General features: G+C 47.7%; 1 protein-coding gene across 10 annotated transcripts in view; it reads left to right on the top strand.

Annotated features, from left to right (window-relative positions):
* RERE (arginine-glutamic acid dipeptide repeats) overlaps nucleotides 1-24159 on the top strand; it is a 409996-nt gene that overhangs the window by 378204 nt on the left and 7633 nt on the right. For all 10 annotated transcript variants that reach the window (XM_055582399.1, XM_055582404.1, XM_055582401.1 and 7 more), the window contains 2 exons: nucleotides 22692-22854; nucleotides 23634-23726. In XM_055582399.1, coding sequence (XP_055438374.1) covers nucleotides 22692-22854; nucleotides 23634-23726 — 256 coding nt within the window. The remainder of the gene's footprint in view (nucleotides 1-22691; nucleotides 22855-23633; nucleotides 23727-24159) is intronic.

Below are 24159 nucleotides of genomic sequence, written 5' to 3' on the forward strand. Positions count from 1 at the left end.
AATTTGAGTCCATTAAACTTTTATAGATGAAATCATCTCTGGTTTATTTGGTTGCTCGGCAGTGGATGCACCAGAGTTAAGGGTTATTGTTTTATCTCACCTGTGCTAGTCAATTGATGTTAATAACAGAAATTAATAAAGTCTTTGTGCTTGAATCCCTTTGTCAAGAGGGGCCCAGTATGCCAGTGATAAAGACTATTTTGTATTATTATTAAAGCATCTTGACCTGTTAGGACCAGAAATCAACCCTATTTCATAGATAGAATTAAATGAGATGTGAAGGAGTGTCCAGCTGGAGCAATGTAGCAGGTATTGAGAGGATGTCCTGTGGCCATTGCTTGTGGTCACTCTGTGGCTCCTACTGGAAAAGCCCAAAGATGCAGGCGCTGTGGCTCAGCGCTCCCCACAGATGACACCACATCTTCCTCAGCAGTTTTTTTTCCCCCTTAATGGGGATAGAGATAAGAACTGTTGTATTTGGATCCTTCCAGAACAACTGGTGAATTAAGGAAAAGGCTTAAGACTAAAAAAGTTCACAGAAATGCCTGGAAAAGTAAGATAAAGCAGCACCAAGTGTAGGACAGTTTCTGGCAAAGCAGTGTTGTCTTGGGGGCTGAGTGGTCACAGAGGGGCCAATCCTGTGGAGGTCCTGTCTGAGCGTCTCCCCTTCCTTCTTCTGAACAAGCCCCCCACGTGCTCCGTCTCATACTTCATGATAAACGTCGTCATTCCTTTTCTTAGTGTACATCCTCATTGGGTGTAGTGGGTAGCGTCTCTTCACTAGGTGATATCAAACTGTTGTTTTTGTCCATGTGCTACACAGTTTAGGATTCTTATGTTATTTTCTGTGACGTAAAGGTCCTTTAAAATGATCATTGAGATGGCGCGTCACACTCTGCGCAGCCGTGTCTGTGCACATCATTGCATTGGTCAGACAGCTGCTTCATGAAGGGCTAACTTTTCAGAGAGGATGGAGCGCGTGATGAAAATGTTTCACCACAGCCTTCCTCTTTGCATTCTGGCTTATTAACATGCCCCTAACTCTGTAGGGTCACCACATACCTTAGAGATGGCCTCCACTGCTGGTGGGTGGAATTGTTGATAATTTGGGTCCATAATTAAAGCTACTGACCTGAAAGGAAGCATAGGGATGATGTGTATGGTGGTCAGTGCAGGTATTGAGTGTTGATAGGAAAGAGCCAATGTTTTTATCTTTGCTGGATTTTCAGAAAGCTAGAAAAGAAAAATGAGACCCAGGGAGGAGGGGAAAATGGTGCTTTCTCAGCTGGTTACATATATTCAGTATCCAAGCTGGGGAAAATATCATACTAAAAGGATAAAGGATTTGGTTAGATTGGACTTTGGATTTTTCATTTGTTTGATATTTTGCCAAATTTTATTTCTTATATCAACTCAAGTTTGGTTTTTTTTAATCTCAAAAAATGAAGCATTATGCTTAACTTTTACCTTCTTAAGCATATTTTTTAGGTTATTTCTTAAAAGATAAGTCAAATTGACATTAGAGTCTCCTACACTCATTCATGATATGTAGAATACTGAACATTACGTTAGATGCAAGAAGTATAGCACTCTAAAAGGTGTGTCCCCCATTCCATGGAATTTTAAATCTGTAAGAAGACAACTAAGTGAAATAATCCTTTAAGTATATAAGTATAAATACTGATATGTCCTACAAAGGAAAAGTAGTAGAAATATAACAGAGTGACCTGACTTCAGGGAAGATATGTCCGAAGATGTTTCATTTAAATTAGGACCCCAGGGATGAAGAGTGAAAGTGAAAGTCACTCAGTCGTATCTCACTCTTTGTGACCCCATGGGCTATACAGTCCATAGAATTCTCTAAGCCAGAATACTGGAGTTGGTAACCTTTCCCTTCTCCAGGGGATCTTCCCAACCCAGGGATGAAGAGGGAAGGATGGAATCAGAAGAGCCCGCTCGGGCCAAAGGACTAGCTGATACAGAAGCACTCGGATAGGGTCAACTTGGAACTCAGGTGGATCTTCAAGAACAAAGATATAGTGGTGGTGCCTTGAGCAAAAACGAGAACGGAAGGGAGCAATAGTAATGATGGGAGAGGGGTCAGATGACAGCAACCTTGCCAACCTGGCAGTAAGAGTAGTGTGTTCCTAGGGCCTCTGAGGTGCTAGGCGCTTCTTGGTCCCTTGTTGTCGTCGTTTAGTTGCTAAGTCGTGTCCAACTCTTGGGCAACCCTGTGGACTTTAGTCCACCGGGCTCCTCTGTCCTTGGGATTTCCCAGGCAAGAATACTAGAGTGGGTTGCCATTTCCTTTTCCAGAGGATCTTGCCCACCCAGGGAGCGAACCTGCATCTCCTACATTGAAGGCAGATTCTTTACTGCTGAGCCACCAGGAAGTCCTCTTGGTCCTTTACATGCATTGATTCATGGCCCTCCCAGGCAAGAGGCCAGGTAACTTGTCCATGTTTATAAAGTGGCATGGTCAAGAACTGATCTCAGGCAGTCTGACTTCATATTCCCTGCTCTTGAACTCTTTGTTAGGTTTTTATGCTAAGAAACATGATAAGCCATTAAAGAATTTTAAACAGGGAATTGACCTCAGATTTGGAGTTTTCCCCTTTTTATTTATAAGATGCAGGATGGAAAATGGGTTGTAGCAGGTCAAGAGTGGATATTGAGAAGCCTGGCAGCAGCCTGGCCCTTGTGTGCCTGTCTGCCATGCTGGGCTTCACTAGAGTAGGTGTAGCCACTGAGCCAAAAAACAGTACCTTCAATAAGTGAATGGGAAGGCGAGGTTTCTGAATGGTCTGGGAGTGAAGAGCAGGGCATGATACACCTCACCCGGCAAATGCTGGGGGTGAGGGTCTAGAAGCTTGTCCCTCCAGGTGCATGTTGAGTTTTCCAGGTTTTGCACAAACATTTCTGGGTTGACTTGAGGTCACAGACATATTCTTCACACCACTTGAGGCTACTTGTCCTGTAGATTAATTGGGAAACTGTTGACAGCTGCAGAGTAGTCATTTGGGGCCTTATTTAGAAGCACAGCTCTACTTATTGTAAGCTGATACGTATCATTTTAAAGACAAACCTAGGGGAGAGGGCCCTCATGTCCTCCTCCCAGCTCTCACCTGGTTTCTAAGGAGTGTGGTGTTATAAGCACTGAACTTTCCTTAAGACATGACAACATGACAACATGACAACTCAGGGAAACAAATCTGACACTGGGGGGAATAAGAGAAGGAGAGGTCTCAGACCCCAGGCCCACCTCTTACAGCATCCTTAGTGTGGAAGGGCCTTTGGGGACGGGAAGCGGGAGCAGGCAGAGGAGGAGCTCTGAGCAGTGCTAAGCAGGTGAGGCCTCACCCTGCTGTCTTAGAAACAGGATGAGAAACCTTTCTAATCTGGCAGCGTTGGAGTGATTCAGAATCTTCTGGGTAACTTTTGTTCTATTTGATATTGAGGAGTTACCAAAGAATCTCCATAAAATACATGTTAGGTATAAAAATCAGAACGGGTGCATTCCTGTGAACTCCCACAAAGCTGATGGACACGGGAGCGGTCCCTCCCCAGTCCAGTTCCCCTCCTCCTCTCCCCAGAGGCGACCAGGTCCTGAGCAGTCTGTTAGAATCCCCTTCCTTTTCTTCATGGTTTTGCCTCAGATACTTGTGTCCTTCCACAGTATGTGTTTTGCATGCTCTCTGCACCGTGTGTAAGTGGACTCATGAAGGAAGAAGATACTTCTGCACCTTGTTCTTCTCATTCACCTCTATCCTGGGGTCCCCCGTGTCAGTAGTTCTGTACGATTTGCCAGCACTGTATGAACATAACATGTTTTACTCTTCAGCTGTTGATGAACATTTCAATTTGTTCCAGATTTTTTGTTCTTCATATAGCTTTGCTGTCCGTGTCTCCTGGTATGTGTGTAAAAGGAATTCTTTAGGGATACCTAGGAATCGAATGTCTGGGTAATAGGTGTGCCGATTTTCCCTTTGACTAAAGCCAGTTATTTCCAGCTGTATATGAGTTCCAGTAATTCCACATTCTTGCCAACGCTTTGATAGAGTTAGGCATTAAAATGTTTGCTAATATTGTGAGTTTAAAATATCTCAGTGTAGTTTTAATTTGTATTTTCCTGATTAGTACTGCTATAGGGCACCATGTCATGCATTTATTAATCATTTGTTTCCTCTTCCATGAAGGACCTCATTTTCCAATTGAATTTTTCTTTTTGATTTGGAAGAGTTCTAGATACACCTTATAATTTAAAAAGTCTGTGTTGCAAATATACTTTCAGTTTATGACATATTCTTTATTATAGAACTATATGTTTTAAATTTTTATGTAATTAAATTTATCAGTCTTTATGTTTTGAGCTTGTATATAAGGAATCTTTTTCTTTGTTTATAGGTAGTCTTCTATATTTATTATCTTTTAAGAGTTTTATATAATTTATGTACAAGTTTGTAATTTTGCTTTTTATATGTCTTTAATCCCCTGGAATTGGTTATTGTACATGTTAGGGGACAACTTTTATTATTTTTTTTTAATGCACATAACCAGGTGTCCAGTACACCTTTTGAGAAGTCCAGCCCTTCTCCACTAATTTATATTGCTCACTGTGTCAGAAATGAAATTTCCAGAAGTCCATGAGTCCATTTCTGGACTCCACTGGTCTATTTGCCTCTGGACCAGCACCTCATTGTCCGGCTTTAGAATAATTATTGACGTTTGGTGTGCCAAGTCCCTCACCCCTTGGCATTTTGAATGAAATTGCATCAGGTTGGGTCTCTAGGTCCATTTGCATTTGGGGCTGTCCTTTCTCCCTCTCCTAACTTTGGTGGCAGTCCCTTCAGGTCACATTATGAAACATTTCTCCACACTGTTTCCTTCGTCCTAAGTTGCAGGCTGCCCTGCAAAGGATTGTTGTTCAGTTGCTCAGTCGTGTCTGACTCTTTGTGACCCCACGGACTGCAGCACGCCAGGTTTTCCTGTCCTTCACCATCTTCTGGAGTTTGCTCAAACTGTTGTCCATTGAGTCGGTGATGCCATCCATCCATCTTGCCCTCCCTCATGTCCTTCTCCTCCTGCCTTCTATCTTTCCCAGCATCAGGGTGTTTTCCAATGAGTGGGCTCTTCTCATCAGGTGGCCAAAGTTATTGGAGCTTCAGAGTTTCAGCATTCGTCCTTCCAGTGAATATGCAGAGTTGATTTCCTTAGGATTAACTGGTTTGATCTTGCAGTCCACAGGACTCTCAAAAGTCTTTTCCAATACCACAGTTTGAAAGCATAATTTTTTGATGCTTAGCCTTCTTTATGGTCCATCTCTTCACACCCGTACATGACTACTGGAAAAGCCATAGCTTTGACTATATGGACCTTTGTTGGCAAAGTAATGCCTCTGTTTTTTAATACACTGTCTAGGTTTGTCATATCTTTTCTTCCAAGAAGCAAGCATCTTTTCATTTCATGGCTGCAGTCACCGTCCACAGTGATTTTGGAACGCAAGAAAATAGAGTGTGTCCCTGTCACTGGAAAGGATAGCGTTGTTAAGTTGCTTAGTTGTGTCTGAGTCTTTGCGACCCCATGGACCTGTGGCCTGCCGGGCCCCTCTGTAGGTTTCAAAAACCTTGTTCTCTGTGTAATGTCTCTGAAGTAAACTTTACTTTTGAAAATTCAGCCCTAAGAATTTGGGGCCACTGCTCAGTTTGCTGCCTCCAGAAAGGAAACTGGCTCTTGGGAGCTCTGCCTTGTGTGTGTTTCAGAGTCTAGTCCTGTGGCGGGGGAGGACTTGCTTGTGCAGCTTTAGCATCTTTGTGGGACAGTGTTTCAGGAACTAAGGGGAGCTCAGGAGTAGTAATCCCAAATGTGGGAAGTAAATCTTGGCTTGGAATTAGAAAGCTTACTGTGACGCTTTCTTGCCTCTGTTTTCTCAAGATTTACTCAGGACACAACAGAATTTTTTTTTTCTGTCTTTCTAACTCAAGAATAATTTTTAAGGAGAGATTAGCTAACTATAGTATCACAAGTTTTCTCAAATATGCTGGCATTGACCAGTTGGGACAGAAGTGCAAGTTAAATTCAAAAAAATTCCTTGGCTTTGCTGGTTAGAGGCTTGAAACCTGCTGCTGCTTTGCATTTCTTGGACTCCTCTGAACCAGGATTTTTGGGGTGGAAATCTTTCCTTTTAGAGATAAAAGCTCACGCAGTAGCTGCTCAGGCTTCCTCAGGCCATAGTTTGTGTTGTGTTGTGTTGCCACCAGGACCTAGAAGTACAACCTGATCTGATATTCTTAAGGTTCTTTTTGGCATCCATGGAATTCCTGCACTTCCTTTGTGAATTAACGTGAAGCAAGTTTTAACATTTGTCTAGGAGACCTGCCCCCCAACCACTTGATTTTTATCAATTTGTTTAGATCTTCCTTGTATGTTTTTTGACTTACCAGGAGCTGTACTTTTACCCGAGGCTTTCTGGGGCACCTGACTCTTTAATCTGGGCAAAGAGCAAGCAATCTGCCAGGGACTCTGAAAGGAGGGTCCACAGGGCATCATTAAAGTTATTTAATGACCAGTCAACTCAGTCATTATACTGTGCCAGGTATTGGTGATATTCATTCAACTCTGTGTGTGTGTAATTCCTTTTGATTTGACTTTAGTGAGTGGGTGTGTTGAATTTAGAACTGTTCAGGAGCGACATTGCCCCCTCTGGTTCCTCTGAAGCGCTGCATAGGCCCAAGACCACAGTGGACCTAGACTTGCTGGGAATACTGGAAATGGGAGGTGCTAGATCGAGAACCTGACAGCTGGTGGGAAAGCTCTGAGGAGCTGCTGGCAGGGAGGCAGGCCCTGGAGAGAGTGTGCGCAAGCGGGGCTTACCAGAGACAGCTTTGGGTTCGCTTTTACATTGTTGTTGAAGTGGTTGTGGTAGTTTCCTCAACTGAGAAGTAAGCCCGTGATTGACATGTTGATGGCCAGTTGTTAACCCTGTTATGTGGGAGCACTAACCATGTTCCATTCTCACTCCTGCCAAGGGAGTGAGACATGAAGTTTAGCTGGGAGTCCTTAGAAATTAAGTCATGGGACTGAAACGCAGACAACCTGAGTGCTTTATTAGCACATTTTCAAACAGTTGAGTAGAAGTGTACAGAGCTGTGCTGGTTCCTGTCACTAGAGGGAGCAAAGAAAATGTCTTCAGAGTATCTGGTTGTGACATCAGCTTTTCTGATCACATGTGACAAGAATTTTTAAATGGTACAGATCAGGCCAGCCTCCCTCTTGTCTGGATTTAGTCTGTAACCTTGTATCTCTGCTGTTGTCTGGAGCAGCTAATACTTGCTTCTTTATTTACTGCCCTGTGTGAATCACTGAGGACGTGATTGCCTGAGTTCCCAGAAGAGGAGCCCTACTCTTGTTACTAACTGTGTTAGGATGTAGGTGCTTTAGTACCAGTGTAAGCCAGCTGTTTTCAGTCAGCAGTTTGTGACAGTTATATTCCACACTTTCATAAGAGACTATTCTTAAAGTTCGGAGAAGGCAATGGCACCCCCCTCCAGTATTCTTGCCTGGAAAACCCCATGGATGGAGGAGCGTGGAAGGCTGCAGTCCATAGGGTCACTGAGGGTCAGACATGATGAGCGACTTCACTTTCACTTTTCACTTTCATGCATTGGAGAAGGAAATGGCAACCCACTCCAGTGTTCTTGCCTGGAGAATCCCAGGGATGGGGAAGCCTGGTGGGCTGCCATCTATGGGGTCACACAGAGTTGGACACGACTGAAGTGACTTAGCAATTCTTAAAGTTCACTAATGAAGTTCATTGAAGTTAATGTTTGGCGCTTTTGAGAGTGGAGTTATGATGTCATGAAGTTAAATAATGGGATGTTCCAAGTTCTCCAAGCTGGACTTTCCCATCCTGTTGGTCAAAGGTAATTCTACATTGAAGTGTGGGGACAAGCGATAAACCTGCAGATTAGCAGGCCCATTCTCTTAGTTCATTCCTGCTGAACTGTGTAGAGATGCCACATGTTCTCCTTCTCCTAATGATTGTCTAAGACTAGAAGCTGGGGCTGAGCAGATTTTCTAAGTTGCCTCTGGGGGGCTCTAAAGTGGGTGTATATTCTGATGATTCTATTTGGAAACTTTGGGGAGAATGCTCACCTTTGACCTGTGCTGTCTTTGGTACCGTGAACTTGCCCCAAATACCACTATCATTTACTACACCTAACAGTTCTTTATTCTTTGACAATATAACGTGCCTGTAGTTTTGGGGGGGATGTGACAGACAAAAGAAGTCAGTTACAGAAACATTCTTTGGAAGATTGTGTTTTGTGTTTTTTTTTTTTTTTTAATTCAGTTAATTAAACCAGTCCTTTGAGTTGAACTTAGTTTGAAGTTTCTCGTCCTTTTCCCAAATGAAAAGAGAATAAACATCATAGATGTCATTTATTGAGCATATGTGCCAAACACCTCTTAGCATTTCAGGCCTAACCACAACTTCATAAAGGAGGGAGGAGCTACTGTTGAACCACCCCTGTTTTACAGAGGAGGTTAAATAGCCTTCCCACGGACACATAACTAGTCGTGGAGGATTGGGAAGAAATCAGTACAGCACTTGGGATCCCAGCTGCTACAGCCTGTGTTGCGTTACTAGTCCCCAGAGGCTGAATTCTGGCTCGTTGTACTGTTTTGGTTTGTGCTGATCATAGGTTAATGGATGCAGGCGAGAAGTGGTCCTCTGCGGCAGAAGGTGTTGACCTGGGATACGTGGGTCTCAGTTGGCCGCACTGCTGAGGTTACTGGCATCACCAGGGCTTGACTGTGTGTGCCTGCGGCTCCCAGGGATGGGCATGGTCAGCCCACAAACACAGCAAGTTCATCTCTTAGGCCAGTGCATGCACTTGAACCATTCAGATCTCTGTGGCTTTATGAATACAGTTGCACTCTTCTCTCCATCCAGTTCAACTCACTTCTGCTTTTTTTTTTTCTTTTTTTAATTTGAATGGGAATTTTAAAAAATATTTAATACTTAAGCTGTTTCTAAAAATACTGAGTTTGTTTGCTTTCTCTTACTTTAGGACTTTGTGTTCATTTGTGACTGTGATACAGTAATTTTCCACTCAGGCAAAAGAACAGACATTGTAGCCACCACCACCCACCTCCAGTGTCCTGACAAACATTTGTGTGTCTCTTACAATAGGCCAAGCACGGTGCTAAATGTTCTGTATGCGTCGACTCTTCTTAATATCAAAATTCAGTGAGTGGGATGCTATATTTTTCTCTGTTTTTAAAATAGAGACCAGGGCCCAAGGGACGTCTCTTTGGAAACCCTGCTCTGCCGTGACTCTACAGCTTTCTCAGCAGAGTACAGCCCTGTGGTTGTGGGCTCAAGTCTGAAGTCGCCTCACAGAGAAATGCTTACCTTTCTTCTCCTTCACTGCAAAGGGTTTTGACCTCTTTTGGGAAGTGAAGCAGAACTGGATAAAGGCTGTTACTGACTTTCTGCAACTGGAAATGTTTAGGGTTTTAAAGCTCTTGAATTAATGTTATTTGTTGACTTTCTAGGGTCATTTCTGGGACTTGGGTTTTGGGTAGTAAGAATGCAGAGCTCATCTGTCAGTGTCCCCCTTTGTAGGAAAGTCCAGGCCAGTGGACAAACACTTTTACCAACACGTGGGGCATGAAGGAAAGATTATTTCCCAAGTGTGGACAGAGGACACCTACATGTCCCCAGCCAGTCTCAACATAAAGTTGAGAGTTCAGGTTCAGACGTTCCCTGGAAGTACTTTGCCCCACCTCTTAGCCACACCCACATCAGTCTGGGGGAGAGGGGAAAGCTAGAGTGGTGTGACTGCAGCCACCCAGGATGGTGACACTGGTGATTTGTCCCCAGAACAAGAGCCGTATAAGCCTGCATCACATCACACAAGAGGGAAAAGACCCCAGTCAGCCCTGGAGAGTCTTCCCTACCACATAGCTTGTTTTAGAGACCTGGCTCCATCCAGCTTGTTGAAGAGGTGTGTGAGATCACCAGGGACACCCCTGCTGTCCTCTGGGTAGTCAGCCCCATAGTGGCAGCATGATCTTGTCAGGTTCCCTTTAGGGTGGGAGATGCTGCCAGGAAAACAGCCGAGCTGTTTTCAAGTAGCCAAGCCAAAGGAGCCCCCCTCCAAGAGGACCCATCTATGCACTCTCACAGGCTGCACACCCATAGCACCCCAGCACCCCATGCACTCCCCAACTTCCTGTGGGAACCAGCACCCCCAGACCAGGAGACCTAGATAGGAACCGGGGGAGTGAACCCTCGGAGCCCTCACCATGAACTGTGATGAGGAATCCACAAGTCGTTTTCATAAACTGCAGCCCAAGGTCCTGGGGTCACATCACACGTGTGTTCTGAGCCTCAGTGAGCGGGTTCACGTGAGTCACCAGCATGATGCTTGCAGACTGCCAGCCCCACAGCAGCTGTGGTCACGGTGCCTGGCACCTTCGCTTAACCTGGGACTGCAGACCGTATGACCTCTCGCTTATCTGCTGGCAGCCATGTGGAGTGGCACAGGCTGTTTCCTGTGGGGACTTGTGGGGGCTTCCTTGATGTTCTGCGGACAGCTGTCTGTCCATCCTATGGTCCCCTCCCTCTCCACCATGCCCGCCCAGGTGCGCTCGGTGTCTTGCACCTCAAGTATCCAGCAGGTGTTCCAGACTTGGGCTGGTTGTCCTGGGTCACAGTGAAGCAGCCGTGAGGAAACCGGCAGCCTCACTGACAGGGGCCTCAGTGGCCGGTGACTTCCCCACTTTCGCCTCTTTGGCACCTGTTCTTCCCCCGCAAGCAAAATCTGGGGTCCCCCGCCTCCCCTGCCGGTAATGGATTGTCAGCTTTTCTCATAGCTGAGGGGTTGGAGGTCCCCCGCCTCCTTCCCTGGGAGCTCGCCCAGGACTTGGGCACGGGAACTGGGGGGGCACCCCCCAGCCCAAACAGCTTGCATGTGGGGAGTCACTGTTCCTCGACCTCCTTTCTGGAGATGATCTGTGCTGAAAGCTGCCATGAAGCCACTGCTGGCCTCATTTATGAGCCAGGAGCACAGAGAAGCACAGGTGTGGTTTGCAAGCCTGTCTGGATTTTTCCAAGATCTTCAAAAATTCAGGTGAAAGACGTGACACATTTCACGTCTGAGAAGGAAGATGCAGTACTGTAATTGTGTTTTTGTGCTTTGAAGAGTCATCTTTGCCCTGTTCCTTTTATTAAACAAATGTGATACAATGACAGAATTAAATACCCCTTTCCCTCCTTTCTTTGCAATGAGGAAGTCTGCCCTTTATTTCAAAATTCAACTTGCAGAAATGGATTGTACTTGATAACTTGCCACGCATCCATAAAAACCGTAAAATACAAGAGGCAGTGTTGCTGGAGTAGCTGTTCTCATTTCCTGGCAGTCATTACATGCTTCCAATACAAAAACATTTTTCTCTTAACTATCCTTTCTGAGCTCAAAAATGGGTTTCCCTCCAGCCCCTGGTATTCAGTTATCACCTCGGGAAATGCACAGATACAACTGATGATCCCTTTAAAACGTCCTGCAGCTGCCACTCTCCCCCATCCCTCATCTTTTGTCCCGTTCCTGTCATTGAATGTTATGTTGCCAACATGTATTTTATAGGGTGACCCTGATGGGTGTCACTTTGATACTGTGCAGGGATAATAAGATTGCACACACAATGAAAGGCCAATAAATAGAAAAATGTTTACGAGATGGAGAATGGCGGTTTTAACAGTTTTATGGCTTTCTTTTTTTCCCCCTCACTCTTCTCTCTCTCCCTTTGCTGGCAGAATTGTGGTTTTGTTACAGGAACTAGAAAACATTAAGAAGGGTGATGTGGTGATAGAACCAACGGCAGTGAAATCCCACTTGCCCTGTTGCTGAACTCCAATAAAATAAATTCAGGAAATAATGAAGTATTCGGCTTGTGGGAAAGAAAACTGATTTCAGTGAATGAATTCTTGAGGTTTTACAGAGAAAACAAGATTCCTGGTATTGACATTATTATATTTAAAATGTTAACAAACAGTAAAACCAAAAATAAAGTGCCCCCCCCAGTGGGCAGTTTTGTGGGGGTCTATGTTAAGTGAAGACCCATCACGTGGCCGCATTAGGCCTACCTGGCTTTTGTGCCAGGGGCTGGTGTGGGGCCCACACATGGCCGGGAGCCCTTCTGTTTAGTCTGGAGTTTAGACCAATTGGTGATGGTCTTGATCTGTGTCTTCAAATCAGTTATTTCCAGATCTGCTATTTTTTGTTACTGTTTTTTGTTAAGTGGTAGTACCTTCTGCCTCATGCTCAGTTGATAGATAGCTTTAAAAAAAAAAAAAAAAACTACATTAAAAAATTACTTATTTGGGACTTCCTGGTGGTCCAGTGGCTAAGATTCCATGCTCCCAATGCCGGGGGCCTGGGTTCTATCCCTGGTTGGGGAACTATATCCCACATGCCTCAACTAAGACAGGGTGCAGCCAAATAAATAAGTAAATACATTAAATGTTATTTATGTGTAAATAGATACATTAAAAATTATTTATGTATTTTTTGGCTGTGTTGGGTCTTCCTTGCTGCTTCAGGGCTTTCTGCGGCAAGCAGAGGCTATCCTCTGCTTCTCTTGCAAGCACAGGCTCTAGGGCACTCAGGCTTCAGTAGTTGCAGCATGAAGGCTCAGTAGTTGTCCTACGGCATATGGGATCTTCTTGGACAGGGGATCAAACCTCATGTCCCCTGCTTTGGCAGGAAGATTCTTTACCACTGAGCCACCAGGGAAGTCTAATAGATAGATTTTTCTAATGGAGCTGCTTGGAGAGGAGCAGCCACAGTGTGGAGGTTCAGGGGGTCCATCCAGGAGTCGTGAGTCACATCTGTGGTTTTGAGTGCCATTGGAGGTGGTCACTGCTTTACTTAGATGCTTCTAGCTGGAGCTGGTTCACTGCTTTACTTAGACACTTTAACCGAAGCTCGTTTTGAAAGATGTTTTATTACATGTGCAGAAGGGCCCCAACCTGGTCTATACTCAGACTTCCTACTGGAGGAAGAGACCAAGGACTTTAGGATGAAGTGGCATGCGACGACCCCTTGCTTGGCACATGTCCATGACATTTGTAGCCTAGAGCTTGAAGTGGCCAAGGGCTTCTGAGCAGGAGCCACTGGGTGGCCCAGGTGTGGTGAGCAGGTCTGGAAGGGTACTCATGCCCGTGGCCTCCATCCTGTCTTGTCCCTGGACTGTCCCTGGAAAGTCCAGGGACAAGACTTCCAAGAACTGGAGTCTATTCTTGGAATGTGTGGGAAGGCAATACTTCTCTGGGCTTGTGCACACGTGCCTGCCATGTGTGTCTCTGATCTTGGTCCCCCAAGAATCGCTTCAGGCAGGAGCTGTTTTGTAATTCATGGGTGCTGGGGTAGGAAGGCTGGCTGCCCGTTGTGCTCAGGGATGCATAGTGCTTCTCTGTGCTCTTCAGCCACCACTACCCAGGGTCCAGTTAGTGGGTTTAAGATCCTATTGAACTGAGCTCTTTAGATAAAAAAGATAACCCAAATTCAAGCCTCAGACTTCAAAAAAAGATTACTTCCCCTTAGTTCATAGCAGACTGATTAAGAGCATAAGACCCTGGAGTGAGACCCCCAGGGCTGCCGACTGAAGCTGTGACCAGTTTCCCTGTGGCTTGTCATCTTATTTATAAAGCAGGGATGATGACGATGTTAGGGTACTGTGACGACTAAACATACAAAGGTATGGAAAGTGCCTGTTTATAGTGCCTAACCGTCGTTATTGTAGATTCAACAGCCCAGTAAAAGGGTGGTGAGTTAGTTTGTGGATAAAGCCACTGGTGAGGAAGTTGGGACACTGGGTTCCTAGGTCTGCCCTCCTGCCAGCTGTGATGCCTACCCAAGAGCAGCCGATTGCAAGCAACTGCGCAGGTTCGAGGATTCTGTCTTCATTGGACCGTGGGAAATGAAAAGCAAGAACACTGTAGTCAGTTCATGTTAACACTACGTATCAAATTAAGGAACTCTAGTTTAGAGATTGTCTATCTTATTATACTTTCTAGAAAAGATAAAATGTCATTTCTTTTGTGAAATAATGTTGAGATCAGGTAGTTATTTTTAACGACCTTACCTGGCAAGATAAAATGTTAGCAATCTTGCATCCATTTCTCAAAAGCTGGCAGTGTTGCTTCCATTTCTCTGAAGTTTTATGCTTTTAGTGTTCACTTCAGGTAAATTTTAGTTCTCAGAAAATACTCATTCCATCAGGTGTTTTTTGAACACTCACTATGTTTGAGATGGTGCCCTGGACTCTGGGGTGGGCCTTCAGATGGGGTGGACATGGACTTGGCAGCTGGACGGGCTCGTTCGTGGCTGCAGCCCAAGGGAGAGCCCACGAGTACAGGACAGAGTGGGACGACATCTGTGATGGCTGGAGCCCCAAGTGGTGAGGAGGGCTCAGACAGACATCAAGAGAACAGAGTAGTGAGGGCTCACGGGGCTGCGTCCTGCCCCGTGAAGGAGCACTGAGGAGCGGGGAGCTGGCCACCATGCTCAGTGCAAGCCAGAGCGCACACTGTCTTCTGGGGACAGAGGGAAGGCCTGGAGGAAGCGGCGGAGCACCCCGGCGGTTCCCTGCAGGCCTTGAGGCGCCTTTGGTGATTTGGAGGCGGAGGTTGACAAGACGAGGGCTGTGCTTTGAGAGGACTGGCCTGGTCTCTGTGTGGGAGGGGACAGGCCAGCTCAGGACCTGAACATCCAAGGGAAGGTGTGGGACCAGAGGTGGGATCACAGCTGGCCACTTGAGCAACTGAAGCAGCGTAGAGCTTAGGAAATCTCATTATGGTTTTGAGTTTAAAATAAACCTTGGCCTGTCCCCTTTCCTTCACAGTGTTCAAATGTAGTGGTGGTAATTGTTTTAAAAAGAAAGAAAAAAGGATTTTTCCTCCCCTTCACCCTACACAGTTGGGGTTTACAACATGGGCAGTGAGAGTGCCTGGTTCAGGAGTGTCTCCGAGCGTCTGCGTGGCCTCATCATCATAACCGGCTAAACCTAGGGGACTTGCACAGACTTCCAGAGTCTTCCCTTTCCTCCCTTCCCTTTGTCTCCAGGAGAGGAGCTGCAACGTGGACAGTGGGAGGGGGTATGGGTATGGAGAATCGGGAGCCTGCCCCCGGGTGCAGGGCTTCCTCGGTGTGGCCATGCGGTCAGGTGGCTGTGGTTCTGCTGCACCTTCGAGCCTGTCATCTTCCTCCTGAATGTACCCCGAGACCACAGAGGCGGAAATAACCATCAGCAGGAGAGCAGGCTGACAGTGTCGGGGCTCCTTTGGGGGCGAGGGGATCTGGTTGGTTAACAAAAGAAGAAACCAGGACAGCATTGCTTTAATTACCAGACTCACTGCTGGAAGATAAGCAGTTGCCTGCTGGAGAGAGATTGCTGAGAGCAGCTTCCCCCTGCACTCAGTGACAGTCCGACCCTGTGCCCGGCTCTCACCTCAGCTGTTCTGTCGTCAGGTCCAGTCCTGGGGTCCTCAGGGAGCAAGAGAAGAGTGACCTGCATGGGAGTCTGTGCCAGGAAGTTCTACTGACTTGTTTCACTACCCTCAAATCAATCCGTCATTTTTGCCAAGAAACAGTGCAGCTGTAATTCACAGGCAGAGGTGGCTGTGGAAATCAAAGGGGTTAGAGCAGCTCTTCCCACAGGATGCATCCCAGGCAGGCTCCCTGGCCCCGGCTCCAGTGGCCTCCCTGTCGCTTCCTGGGGCCCTGGCCTGGGGACCGAAGCATAGAAGCAGCTCTGCGCTGTGTGTGTCTGCTTTTCCTCCTCCCGCCCCTGGGGTTGGGGCCTTGTTTCATCACCACTCACTGCTTCCTGGACCTTCTTGCAAAAACACCTTTTCTTTTTTTTTTTTTTTTTTCCTTTTAAGCTTTATATCTCTGTTCTGTCCAGAAAGTAAGTGGTAAATTTCTTCACCCTTTTTACCTGGGCCACCAAAGAAGGAGCCAGACCATGACTGAAGGGTATTCTCCAAACAGAAATTTTAGCCAAGTAACCCCGCTCTGCTTCTCACTGTCCATTGGCATGTTGACTTGAGGCCTTCTGTAGTGATCACTTAGCTGCACTCTCTCTGTGTACTCAAGTTAAAATACTTAGCATCCGAGCAGTTACTAATAGGTCTTAGAGAAAGAAGAGAACTTCTTCTAAATGTTTACTCTCTGACCCCTGCAGTGGGGTGTGTCAGTGGCATGTGAGGGCCATTTCGTGGCCCCTGTCCCACCACGCAGACTATGGGCCTGGAGGGCCTGTAAAATGGCCTCAGAAAGAGGCTGTATTTTAATGCCCTTCTCACGAGCAGCTTCCAGGCCTGCCTCCCCACCCCATCTCTTCTGCTCCCCCTACTTCTTAGTAGGCAGTGTTAAAACTTCGGTAAAGAGGAAATTCCTTTCCACTCACAGCAGAAGGGCATTTGTGGGTGGCTCTACTGGGTACCCAAAATCACTGCAGATGGTGACCGCAGCCATGAAATTAAAAGACGCTTACTCCTTGGAAGGAAAGTTATGACCAACCTAGATAGCATATTCAAAAGCAGAGACACATTACTTTGCCAACAAAGGTCCGCTAGTCAAGCCTACGGTTTTACCAGTGATCATGTATGGATGTGAGAGTTAGACTGTGAAGAAAGCTGAGTGCCGAAGAATTGATGCTTTTGAACTGTGGTGTTGGAGAAGACTCTTGAGAGTCCCTTGGACTGCAAGGAGATCCAACCAGTCCATTCTGAAGGAGATCAGCCCTGGGATTTCTTTGGAAGGAATGATGCTAAAGCTGAAACTCCAGTACTTGGGCCACCTCATGCAAAGAGTTGACTCATTGGAAAAGACTCTGATGCTGGGAGGGATTGAGGGCAAGAGAGGAAGGGGATGACAGAGGATGAGATGGCTGGATGGCATTACCGACTCGATGCACATGAGTTTGGGTGAACTCCGGGAGTTGGTGATGGACGGGGGGCCTGGCGTGCTGTGATTCATGCAGTCGCAAAGAGTCGGACACGACTGAGTGACTGAACTGACTGGCTGACTACTGGGCACCTTCTGGGGCTGGTACTGGGTTCTTGGTAGTGTGCAGGGACCTGGGTTAGATTACTTCTTGTCTCCTGCACCTACCCTGCCCCTCTGTGCATGTACAGAAAGGAGGACACTGGTTTTCCAAGGCCCTCCTTAACACAGCGTAACAGAAGACCAGTGATCAGCATTGTTTCTTTCCGCTGGTTCACGGAACCATGTTGTGAGAGTGGAAGAGAAAGGAACACTGTCTACCCTGAGCTGAGTGCAGGGTGTGCTGTGTGTCCAGGGTTATTTATAAAAGACCGAGGCCTTCCTTGGCTTGTAAAGAGAGAACCTGATTGTAGATGGCAACCCTGGATTCTGAGCCAGGGTCCCTGGACCTCTTCTCCCACCACCTTGGGGTGTTGAGACTGTATAGATGGTTGTAGCAGTAATAATTTTGTTATAATCACAACTAATTGGACTCAATCTGGGGTGTGCCCTTAAGCTTCAGTAATGGGGTGAAAAATAGCTGACTGCCTTTTTCAGCCTGTGCACCGGCCTCCCAGAGGGCCTGAGTCTGAGGAGTTAGTGGCATGCTGAGTGGGGAGAGACCCCAGGGCTGGGGAGCGTGCTCCTTGATGGTCTTGGAGACAGGCATCCCCCCTGAGAAGGAACCTTTGATACTGGCAGTGCCTGCAGCACCTTCCTCTTAAGCATTCTGTCTGTATTCCTGCTTCCCCAAGGTCCCTTACAGAGAACACAGGCAGCTCATCTTACTTTAGAAAAGAGATTATTCCTTTTATTGTGCAGGACAGGTTACAGGCTCTCCTGCCTTAGCAGTGCGGTGGCTGAATGAGGGAAAGGAAAGAGCAGCTGGGTTCACGGGCAGTGTTTCAGCTTACCAACCACCTGCAGGTAAACTGACCTGGTCAGGTGGTCTCCAGCAGCAGGATTGTCAGCTCCCACTCCAGCCCATGGCCCCCATCCAGTGGCGTCCATTCAGGCCCTGGAACAGGTCTCCTGGCTCATCGTCCCCCTGCCACCCACCCACCCTCAGATAAAGCATTGCTTCCCTGAAGTGGGTTCATACCTGAGAAGCTCCCTGTGAGAGGTGAGCAGACAGATGCCACTGAGCAATCCCAGCCCTGCGCGTCAGTTGGTTGCCCAGGGCAACGCAGGGAGGGGAGCCTGCCCTGATGGTTTTTTGCCCAGAGGAGTGGGGAGCCGATAGGATGAGGGGAGAGCACAGAAGTGGAGGCATGATTCCTCCTCATGATTCCCAGTGGCCAAGCCTGGATTATAGGCATGCCTGTGACTGAGCCTCTGTCTGCCCGACTCATTTCTGTGTCTTGGTTTCTCTCTCTCCCCCAGGCCCCTGATCCACCCAGAGTGCTGCCCTGAGCAGCTTATTTCTCCCCTTCTCTTCTGTGCCTGGCACTCCCCTGCCCCCTGTTTTTCTTTTGGTGGAAAGTCAGAAAGACCTAATACAGCTAGTTTTCCTATCCCCCAGAGAAGAGCTGCTGTATGGGAACCTGGCTCAGGGAGGAAAGTGAGTCCTTAATCTAGGGCCACATGTCTCATTGCCATTGGTTTTCTGCATCTGACCTTTCTGGCTTTCTGCATATCTGTAGGATACCCCCAACCCCACCCCTGCAGCAACAGAAAAGGCAGGGGAGTTGGAGAGGGCAAGAGAATCTGCTAAAAATATAGACCCGGGCCATGAACACTCCTCCCGCAAGAGCTGCAGCCATGACGGAACCCCTGAAGATGACTTCACCCCTTCTGCTTCTTTGCCCAGGCACTAAACCGCTGCCCCGAGATGAGAGGCATGTTGACTGTAAGGCCTTGTTGTGAGATGAGCGGAGAGCACTGGGGACAAAATGATCATTACGGGCCATTCATGTCGACAACATTTGTGCCTCTGTGTTTGCTTGCAAGCACAAGCAGGAGCTAATTTGCAAGGCTGCCTTTGTGGAGCTGCCTTTTGATCAATGATTGCCTGTGTTAATGTTTCAGTAAGCTATTGATTTCTGTAGCAGCTTTTGTTCCCTGAATTTATGTGCAGTGGGTCTCCACAGCACACGCTATGCATGTTTGATTAAAGTTCAATTGACTTCATTCCTGGGGAGGCCTCGAGCTGCTTCATTCCCTGTTTGTAGAACCAGAGCTTTCCCCGGCATGCTCTTTTGTTTGTGCTCAAGACCTAGCCACCCATGCAGTCACCAGTATGCTGCTTCTAATCCTCCTAGATTTGCTCCATTCCAATGTTTAATCCCTTCCTAGACATTACAGTGGATGAGAGGCAGCTAATAAAACCTGGTCTGGAATTTTTTTCTTTTCCCCATTCAACTTGCTGATGTATTACTGGTGTGTATACCATATGGATCATAAAAATGCACTCAGAGGGCACAGGTCCAGTGAGTTTTGACAACTGTACACATCCATGTAATAACACCATAGTCAGTTTGTAGGACAGCCTCATCACCCAGGTCTCCTCAGGTCCTTTTACAGGCAGTGGCCCACGCCCCACGCCCCACGCACCAGACAGCAGGCAGCCGCTCGTCCTGCCTGGGCCCTCCCGTGCGGGCTGCTGCCACTCAGCGTGATGTCTGAGATGTGCCTGCTTGTTGTAGCTGTCCGTTGTTTTACCTTTTTACCACCACGTAGTATTCTCGTGAGTGGGTGTACCAGAATGTGTTTGTCCGTTCTCCCATTAAGGCGCTTTTTGGGGCTTTGAAGAGTGAAGTTTTTATGAATGTCTGTGTAAAAGTCTTAGTGTGCACACATATTTGTATTCCTTTGGGGTAAACACCTAGGAGTGAAATTAGTTGCTAGGCCGTGTGGTCCATGTTCAGCTTTCTGTGTGTTGTGTATTAGTCGCTCAGTCGTGTCCGACTCTTTGTGACCCCATGGACTAGCCCGCCAGGCTCCTCTGTCCATGGGATTCTCCAGGCAAGAATACTGGAGTGGGTTGCCATGCCTTTCTCCAGGGGATCTTCCTGACCCAGGGATTGAACCCGGGTCTTTCACATTGGAGGCAGATTCTTTACCGTCTGAGCCACCAGGGAAGCCCATTTGGCTTTCTAAGAACTGCCAAAAGAGTTCTGCAAAGTGATTTGACCATTTTACATGTCCATAGTGGTATATGAGATTTCTTGTTGCTCCCCTGTCATCCCTGCATTTGGAAATTAATATTCTTTTGTTTTACCACCGCAGTCCATTTTGATCTTTGATGCTCAAGAGGATGGCATCTGTCCCAGGCTCCTTGTTTAAGAGCTATTACTTAAGGTTGATTTAAGTTGACACTTATTTTAATGTTAAGTGTGTGTGTCCTGATCACGTACTCGAGGAGGACCAGTGCAGGCTTCAGGTTGTGAACCTGGGCTTTTCCTGAGTCTTTTTCTGTCCAGCATCTGATGTTGGGCCTGAACTCTGGCTTCTGTTTGAATCTGCAGGTTATACCATTTCTTAATTCCATTTGAAACTCTTTCATGTTTGAGGAACAGAAATGATCCCTTGTGTCCATGAATTGCAGACCAGGACTGCCCAGAACCATCAGGGTGGCTTGTTCACAGCCTACAGGTCAGACCGAGGTGTGGCAGAGACCTGGTGGTCGTGCCTCCCCTTCAGGTTTCTCTCCCATTTCTATTTTGTTTTGCCTCTTGCAGCTTGCCATTTCCCCTCACATCTCAGCCCTGTCCCTGGGCCCCTGAAACAACTTCCACTGAAGGTAGAGGTGGGAGGAACAGGAATCCTTTGGGTTTCTCATTCTTCTTTCCAGCCCTGGGACTGGGCTGTGATTTACTGCACCAGCTGCCCTTCTGAACTGACGAGGCACCTGCAGCTCTGACAGTGTTTGAAGGGTGACAGTGACCTGCCTTGGCTTCTGGTCTGTTTCCTCCTAGGAAAACTGGAACCAGGTCACTGGTGTCAGCACAGATCTCTTAATCGCAGTGGATTTATGAGTTTGTGCCCTCCAGCCAGCCAACAGCAAAAGATCAGTATAGATAAATGACTGGCTAAGTCAGGAAGGTAGGAAGTAAGAGGCAGGAGCCAGGAGGTGTCTCAGGTCGGGACCTCAGAGGCTCAGGACGCTCCCCTCACTATGGGGACATTGGAGGCTGTGTTTGTAGACTAACTTCTACTGACATGTAGAAGGCAAACAAGGAAGAAATTCAAGGGCAATTGCTACATTGTCCTGTGTTGTTCAGGTACCGCTGTGTGGAACTGGAAAGAGGATGGGGAGTGGCTTACTTGCTCCTGGGGGTGTTTTCAGAGAAACCTCTTGTGACTGGGCATCCATTGGTCACGGATGTGTCACGTGGTACCTGCATTGCTTCGTCTCTTTCGGTCTCCTCAGCATTGGTCTTTCCAGCTAGATCTCAGGTCACTGGTGGACAGTCTTTGCTTCCCCTTTTTGGCTCCTGCATTCACAAAGTGGAGAGCTTTCCATGAGACAGAGTGGGCCTTGGCCAAGTAGCTCCAACCCTTAGATGCGGGGACCTTCCCATGTTCAGAACACACCCCAAGATATGGTACTGACTTTCCAGAGTAGTGATGTAATTAGAGAAGATCAGTGTGATCGAGGCTCTCTGACTGTTTTAACTATTTTTAAATTCTAAGTAGAGACACTTTTTCTTAAAGCAAAGACCCCCAAGATACTGGTCTTTTGTTAGCCAGCGTTAGTGGAACATGCCATTGCTGCCCCCAGCCCCTGTGTGTATGTATGTGTGTGTACACACGTGTGTGTACGAGTATGTGTGTGCGCATGTGTATTCTGTACATGTGTGTAGGTATGTACATATTGTGTGTACGTGCATGTGTATACGTGTGTGTGTGAACTTATGGTTGAGCCCCTTGAGGCTGGGAGGGCCACAAGTGCCCTTTATTAAGAAGTTGCATTTGGACTCATTTCTCCTGGCTTTGTTTTTAAAAGCTGTCTTGGCTCCATTTCTTCGGGGCCTTCCATGAAAAGAGGAGCTCATTTGGCCTTACACACTGACCTTGGGACGTGTGGTGTCTCCTCTCTACCCAGCACCAGCGTGTGCTGCATCCACTCTTCAGTCTTTTTGCCAGGCCTCAGCTTCGCCGTCAGCACCCTGTGCTGGCTCATCCGGGGTGGGCATTGGGCCTGGCCAGGGGCTGTATAGCACTTTTCCTGGGCTTGGGCTCTGTTCTTCCCAACCTCCCTCCTGGCCCCAGTTCCGGCCACCTCAGTTGTTAGCTTCAGTTGTTTCTGGAATGGTCTCCCTGGCTGGGCATTTCCATGTTTCCCCATGTGGATTCACTGACTTGCTGTGCAGAGATGTTCCCTGTGTGCACTCGTGCATATACATACACAGACCTGGAGGACAGGCGTTCTCCTTTCTGTCGAAGGTTTATTGATGCACTTCCAGTGCTTAGAACTGCTCATAGTAGGCACCCAGCAGATACTTGTTGTCAATAAATGTTCTTGATGTCTAGAAGTTATGCTCTGACGGGCTGGCAGACAGGCCCTACTGGCCCATTGCACAGGCAGCTCCACGGGTGTGTCTCAAGTGAGCCCAGGCCTCCAGGACAGCTGCGATAAAGCCAGCCTCTGCTCCAAGGCTGTGCATCTGCCTCATAGCCAACCCTTCTCTCCTGCAGGGAGAACTGATCACCTTCTATTACTACTGGAAGAAAACCCCGGAAGCAGCCAGCTCCCGGGCCCACCGCAGGCACCGCAGGCAGGCCGTGTTCCGGAGGATCAAGACCCGCACTGCGTCCACGCCCGTCAACACGCCCTCCAGACCCCCGTCCAGTGAATTCTGTAAGTGGGGGCTTTGCACACGCCACAAGCTTCCATGTCCCAGCTCTGGGTGAACCTGCTCTCACAGCCGTCCTTGGCAGAGCTTGTGTTGGGGCTGGGGCAGTGGTATATGTGCGTGCATGTGTGTGTGTTGCAAAGCCTGATCTAAGAGTTTTACAAACTACTTGTGCATATAGATTTTTCTGAAACTTAATATTATCTGTAAGTCTTGGCCTTGGCCTTGGCCTGAGGCGGTTTTTGACTTTGGAGGACGAGCTCCCTTAGTGATCTCCCTTAGTACTTGTGGTCGCAATACGATCAGTTTAACATTTTCTTCTTCCTCCTACTTTTCTGAGATCCTCCTCTTGGTCCCATTGTGATCTGCAATCTTATACAAAAGTGAAGCCCACACCTTCTTAACCTTTGAAAACTAGATTCATGGCTTGTGATCCTGTCTTGGCCCAGGGCACTGAGCCTTGATGTAGAGGAAACCCCTCAGAAAGTCAGATCCACCATCTGTGGGCATCAGTGCCAGCTTCTCCAGGATTGAGGTGTGACAGCAGACCACCAGAATGACAGAGCAGATTGTTGGGTACCATCCCTCATACACGAGTTCTTCATTCTGATGACTGGCTCTGAGAAATTCAGAGTGGTCCTTTGTGAACACTGCTCCAGCCAGCCTGCTGGCCCGCTCTGACTGTTGGCCCAGAGTCTGGGGCAGGTCAGAGGTAACAGGGGGTCCAGTCTTGGCCCAGCATGATGGTGTCTCCCCCACCCCTTCATGTGCCCATGATGCCCAGTGGACCTGAGTTCAGCCAGTGAGGATGACTTTGACAGCGAGGACAGTGAGCAGGAGCTGAAGGGCTACGCCTGCCGCCACTGCTTCACCACCAGTAAGTGGGGCCTGTGGGAGGGGGGCCTTCGCTGGAGCAGCCAGGCTCGGGCACTTCCCGGTTCTGAATGTCTGGGGAATCAAATTGGAGACTTGACATCTGCATTGTCTTAAGGGTTACTTAGAAAGTGGAGGACTTTCCTGTTAGCAGTCAGGCTGGAGTGCTGACCAGGGGCTGGGACAGACTTGCTCAGGGTCAGGGCAGAGGCGCCTATGTTTCCGGGGAGCCTGCTGCCACCTCTTCCTGTCAGTTCATCCTGAGATGAGGTGGGGTGGTGGACAGTCCTGAGATCCTTTCCTTCTAGGAAGAAGCAGGGCGGCAGCACCCGAGCTGTTGAGTGACAGGTGTCGGCCGAGGCCAGGGCCATGTGGTCCTCGTGGTACCAGGGTCAGCCGAGCCCACTGAAGGGCCTCCCTGCTTGGATGTCTGTAGC

Source organism: Bubalus kerabau, chromosome 5 (genome assembly GCF_029407905.1).
Source record: "Bubalus kerabau isolate K-KA32 ecotype Philippines breed swamp buffalo chromosome 5, PCC_UOA_SB_1v2, whole genome shotgun sequence".
Taxonomy (NCBI): Eukaryota; Metazoa; Chordata; class Mammalia; order Artiodactyla; family Bovidae; genus Bubalus; species Bubalus kerabau.